Source organism: Buceros rhinoceros, unplaced genomic scaffold (assembly GCF_000710305.1).
Source record: "Buceros rhinoceros silvestris isolate BGI_N320 unplaced genomic scaffold, ASM71030v1 scaffold20701, whole genome shotgun sequence".
Lineage (NCBI taxonomy): Eukaryota > Metazoa > Chordata > Aves > Bucerotiformes > Bucerotidae > Buceros > Buceros rhinoceros.
Window position 1 is genome coordinate 28,546 of NW_010395197.1, and position 6,089 is coordinate 34,634.

At 44.3% G+C, this 6,089-nt stretch overlaps 1 protein-coding gene across 1 annotated transcript in view; it reads right to left on the reverse strand.

Moving 5' to 3' along the window:
- The window catches only part of ASB2 (ankyrin repeat and SOCS box containing 2), a gene marked incomplete at its 5' end in the record, with an annotated part of 16,583 nt that extends 12,158 nt beyond the window's left edge, over positions 1-4,425 (reverse strand). The window contains 4 exons of the mRNA XM_010145481.1: positions 424-669; positions 2,643-2,798; positions 3,478-3,642; positions 4,410-4,425. Coding sequence (XP_010143783.1) covers positions 424-669; positions 2,643-2,798; positions 3,478-3,642; positions 4,410-4,425 — 583 coding nt within the window. The remainder of the gene's footprint in view (positions 1-423; positions 670-2,642; positions 2,799-3,477; positions 3,643-4,409) is intronic.
- Between the last annotated feature and the right edge of the window lie 1,664 nt (positions 4,426-6,089).

Genomic DNA, 6,089 nt, shown 5'->3' on the forward strand with positions numbered 1-6,089 from the left:
AGCAGGATTCTTCTGTGGAGGAGAGCCAACCTTGCCCATCACTGCACACGTTCATGAGCAGATGGGGTTGGCTAATGTTCAACTTCTGCCACCTACAGTTGTCATGTATGATTGGTTGTGTTTTAGGCTAAATGTGTGCAGCAATACGGCTTTTGGAAGTGTCGGGCAATGCAATTAGAGAGCACCATGTTCCTCCCCAAAGTAGGTGACCATGAACGAATGCTGAAGAAGCACGTGTGTCTAGACCATGCTGTCTGAAAGACCATACACAATTCAGCCATCTGGAACAACAGGGTTTCAGCATCTCTGCAGGCTAGGCCTTCTCTCCAGTGACAGAAAACCCACGCCAGGAAGAATTAATGGGGACTTTGAAATATGAAGAATTAAATGAGTAAAGGCATGTAATGGCACAACTGTACTCACCACATTTTGCGAGATATCTCAAAGCTTCCAACTGCCCACTCTCAGCTGCCACAAATAAAGAAGTAATCCCATAGGCATTTGCAGACTCAATCTTGGCACCCCCTTTCACAAGGATATCAATAATCTCCAGGTCATTACGGGAGACAGCCTCATGGAGAGCAGTCCATCCTCGATTACAACGATGGTTAGTATCAGCATTGTACTGTACCAACAGTCTTGCAGCCTCTGCATTCTTGCGCTCACAAGCTGTTTTGAAAAAAAATACAAATGGTTAAGAGAAGCTTTTGAAGAGGTTCTGAGTGTTGTGGTATCCATCTCATATAGCATGCGGCAATATAATGTAACTAGGCCATAGTGAGTAAGACCAAAGGTCCATCTAGGTCAATATGAAGGCCAAGGCTGTTGCCAGATGACACTGTCTAGGGCTTGTAAAGGATGTGGCAGTGAAGCCAGTCTTCAAGTGGACTCAGAGGAGGCTAAGTGTTTTGTACAAGGACTTGTACTGAGGGTAATCCAGCCCAGAACATTTATACCAACTGGAATCCGCAGTGATGCAGGGAGGTGACGGGTGCAGGACATAATCTACGAAGAACAAACATGTTACAGAAATCATATGACCTGAACACTTTCTTTCCAATTTTTGTGCAAACTGACTCTGTGTCTTACTGCTCTACATTGCAGATAAAGCTCCATATAGACAAAAAAATACGAAAAAGTTCAAACCAACAGTACCCAGAAGAGGATCCTTAGAAAACAGTAATGGTATGAGTCAGTAACACTTTCTCAGCCTGCAACAATTTATAGTTCAGAACTGTCCTGAAAATATTTTCTTGATCGTTAATAGTATTTTGTTGATTTTAATGCTGCCAATTTGTCCCATTGCTTTTTGAATTCCAAATCATGAGGCTTCCTACACAACTTTACAGTGGGACCCCAAACCAAAGGTACCCAGAATAAGCTGCCCCATTTACAAGGCCAAAATAGCATTTGTTGTACAATGTGCAGCGTGAGAGACCAACACATTCCATAGCAGCGGCTTTTTTTCTTTGAAATAATGTCTTTTTCTCACAGAGGTCCAGCCTTTTGAGTTTGATTCTTCCCTTGGGATATTTCCATGGCTTCCTCTCCCATACACAGGTGTCGCTCACATGTACCGAAAGCAACTATGTGATTAGACACTCCTGTAATTACCTAGGCAAAGCTCCGCAGAGTTTAATTTGCTTGCCTAGTAAGGATGAGTAATTTGTTATGATAATTTTTTCATTCTTTCTTTTTTGTGGAGGATAGACAGGAAGATTTTGCATCAAGACCAGCACATTCTTAATACAAGTTTTACTCTGGCTAAAGGGTGCTTTTGTATTACTGTTGTCATTATCATTACTGTGCACACTACTACTACTACCACCATCATTACTGTGTGTTCAATGCACAGCTGAACATCCTTCCTTTAGCTGACTGTAAGTCAGAATTTTAAAACAAAGGCATTTGAAACTGAGCAGCTCTAAGACCAGGCATCCAAAGATGGAGGCAAGATTATTGTTTTAACCAGCAATTGTGCTTTTTAATGGTTTAGAGTGCTAAAAATAGTCATATTAGGAGCAGTCAGTCAAAGTGGGGTGGACATGAAGATGTGAGAGATTGTCTCCTTCTCTGAATCTTTGTAATATCATGGATATAATGCTGTTCTGCTAAAGAAAGTGTTCTCTCTGACCAGCACCAAAATAATATGTACATGCTAAGCACTTGATCTTCAAACTCACTGAATTGTTTATAACTTTATGCATCTCCCCTAGCACACAGCCTGGCCTGGCCCACATGGTATATGTATCACTGCCATACGTACAGTGACTGTACTCCCACATCTAACAGCTACTCTGGACCTACTGTTTAGGAAAGCATACATATTCCTGTACTATCCAGCTTTCCACAAGTTTGGGATATTGTGCAGACACCGTGTACTTAGGGCCCTGCTAATCATCACACCCTCAACACCACATTGCAGCCAGCGCCTCGCAGGGCAGCCACTAATCCTGTCTCTGATATGGATGAGAAGAGAGGCTGTGGCATGGCAGGTCAGACATAGGAGAGAGAGAACTAGCGGAGGGAGGCAGAAAATAGGAGCTAATGGATGAATTTCAGACCCACATCACAAGAAATCCTGTAGCTCTGCCTTGATGGTGTCGGAAGACCTCAGCATCCCTGGAAAAGCAGCCACTCACCTTTGTAGAGCGGCGTTTCTCTGGCCTTGTTGGAGATGTCAGGCTCGGCCCCAGCCTGCAGCAGGGTGAGTAGACAGTCCAGGTTGCCCCGGCTGGTGGCCAGGTAGAGAGCTGTCTCCTCATTGAGAGTGCGCTGGTCGATTGTGCCAGGGTACGCTGTGAAGAAACAGAGAGCCTGAAGTCATTATGGTGCATAGTGCACTAGTATCTTCAGCATCATCACCTTTCAAAATCCTTGGAGTTTTAGATGAGTTTGTGTTGTTTGTGTCTTTTCCTTTTCCATGAGCAAAGTAAGTTAAGAAAATACTATGAAGTTACTATAACGTTACTATAACTTAGATTATGTGTCTAAATCAGTCACCAGCTTAGGTTAAAATGTTCATCTGTGGCCACTGGTGATGCATAAAGCTGCTGAGTAACTGCTCTTCAGTAGCAGTTTGGAAACAAACTACAGTAGTTAACCACCTTCAAACACCAGCAAAGAGTTCCTGGACTGAATTTCCAGCTAGTGGGAAGTGGGGTAATTGCTGTCAGCTGGGGCAGCCGAGCAGCTCACAACAACCAAGAGCTCAGCTGCAAGGCTTTACTGTGAGAAATCCAGGGCTTGGCAAGATCTACCCAGGTATCACTTTCTCCAAAAGATCCTAACTTTTAGAGGCTTCAGTCTGGAAACCTTTTCTCAAAGAGACGGTGAAATTAATATACACTTAGAGAGGTTGGAAAAAAACTTTGCACACAGTCCCAGACCAGGACTGGACTGCTGCTAATTCTGCTTTTTAGTTTATTCATATTCTTCTTCTCCCTTTTGTAATTAATTAGTTTTAACTTCACTGACCTTTTTGCAACAGGCTCAGGCAACCCACTTGGCCATAGTATGCAGCTTCATGGAGGGGTATCCAGCCGTCCTTATTAGGTTCAGAAAGGTTCTTTCCCGATTTCATCATGTCAGATACTGCATTTTCATCTCCATCCCTGATTGCTGCCACTACAGGGTCAATTTCTCTTTAAAACAAGATTAAATCTTGATTACTGCTTCCTTCGTTACTGAGAAGCCTTTTCCAGCAATATCACTGTATCATTTGGCCAAAACACTGAACCCCTACAGCCTATATAGAAAGTATTTTTGGCCCTAAGGTGTCTTGCTACAAGCCTATAGAGGTGAAATTCTTCTGCTCTAATTTGGCCATCACAACAGATCAGAAGAATCACTGCCTGGAGGTGCCGAAATCTTTCCTTCGGGTGTAAGGAAAGTGTAGTAGTGGCTAATCTCTGACATAAAGATTTGTATTTTAGATATCTGGAGTTGGGGAATACTAGCTCTGTCCTTGCTCTATACACTGCCATGAGTGTCCGTGGTTGGACAGCTACATCACCCTGCCATTTGCTGACCCATGTGGCAAGATGTTTCCATAAGAGATCTCTTAAATAAGATCAGATTTGAAGAGAATTGCCCCTGTTCAACCCTGAAGAAAATATTAAATCTGATTTGCAGGTGGCTTGGACCTGAGGCAGAAATTCTCAATAAATCTTGTTTATTAATCATGGCCCTTTATGACCATGCCCCAGAGATTCCCAGTGGTTATTTCAGCATTGAGTACTCAGATTTTCAGAAATTACAACCACCTTGGACATTATAGATCTTTAAAAATGTGTCTTAAGTGTCCCAGTAAGACATATCAGGTGCTGGACACTTCTAAAAGTCTGATCTTGAGAAGCCTGCTTGGGAGCAGTCTCATCAGCTGCGTTGACAAGTCTACTCCTGCAGACCTCTTTGCCAAGGTAGTAGTTCCCCAAGTAGCAGCAACAGTCAGGGGCCTCTGGAACCACAGCTGGTACTTGGTGCCAAGCTGTGAAGTGGTTCATGTTCTGGTCAATTTGAACCCAGTAAACCACTGTCAGGCTCCACAGGGCCAACTAGCTTCTAGACGCAGGGAGTAAAAGGAATGAAAAAATATTAAGGAGGGAGAGAGGGAGGGAGGGAATATTTTAAAGCCTCTTTGGAGCAGAAAGTAGCTGAAATGTGTAGAATCACTGGGAAATGTTAAAGTAGTATTTCTGTATTTACCAGAGAAAACAAAATTAACATGAAAGTTTTTTGGGGTTTTTTTGTGGGTTTTTTTTTTGGTGCTATCTAAGTCTGAAGCTTTTAAGAAGAGGCTCACTGTGAAAATTTACAAAAAGCATGAAGTGTGCTCCATGCCACCCGGAAATGAGACACAATAAGCAGCATATAGGTGAGGTTTGCTCTGACAAGCCTTTCCTTTGCCAAGCATGCACAGTCCAGGCAGCAACCCATTTCTCCGAGCTCTGGAAGAGCAATTACAGCACAGTGCTGATCTGGGCACACCAATCCTTCTGCAGAGCAACAGACAGTGCTGCTGTGGGACTCTCCACACAGCGGGAGTCACAGCGCTGCCTGACAGTCACTGCATCCCTGATCAGCAGTGCCTGGAGCAGGGCCTGCCTTCTTCCTTCCACCCCCCTGAGACCGCTGAGCACACGGCAGAGGAAGGGAGCTGGTACCCTGCAGCCAGTGCAAGCAGAATCCTTGCCTATGGCAGGCACCGGTGCTGTGCATGGTGGTGTGCTGTGCCTTCAAGCGCTAGCATCTGCTTGTGCTCCTGCTGAGCTGTGCTGGGAGAAGGCGGTCACTGTATCTGTATTCTGAGGCACCAAATGGCTAAGCTCCAGGATAGCAGCCACCACAAAGGAAGAAGCATTTCTCCAGTTCTAATGGGAACTTGCAAAAAAATGAACATGTGTTGTATTTTCAGAGGCAGAGAACAAGAGAATGTTGAAAATATAGGAGAGTTTGTAGTTTGAACTAACTCTAAAGAGCAAATCTTGCACCCTTGAAGGTGGAGAGACTGGGGAGGGAGATGCACGTCTCAGAGAGACTATTAGCATCATCAGGGTAGAAATACAGCTTGTGATGAAGGTCATGCAGCACAGTGACAACTGGAACAACCAGAAACTCTGGTTATAGCAGAAGATCTAAAATGCCACAACGGGGTAAGATCAGAGACAGAAAAATATGCACAGCTCAGCCCAGGAGTCCTCAAAAAGCAGATCATTGCTACAACCTCTGCGAGTAGCACAAGTTACAGGAGCAGTGCTGGATTTCATCACCTTGCAGGGGATGGACAGACCAGCAGCCTGAAACTCACACAGGCATCGCTAATTTCAGCTTGCCCAGAGGTACGAAAGCTGTACCGTAAACACTGATATAAGGGCTGAAATAAAAGTCACCAAGCTGCTTCTCTGAGAATAAACTCAGGGCCTGGAGCACAACAGGTGAACACAACAGGTCTGCCAAGGAATGGGAAAAGACACTATTTCCCAGGAGAAAAAGGATATAGTGCCACTTGCTCCTTCTCTTTGTCTGGAAACAGTGATCTCAAGACAGCAGAGTTACAGAAATAGCGACACAGGAATAGGGGGAGGTGG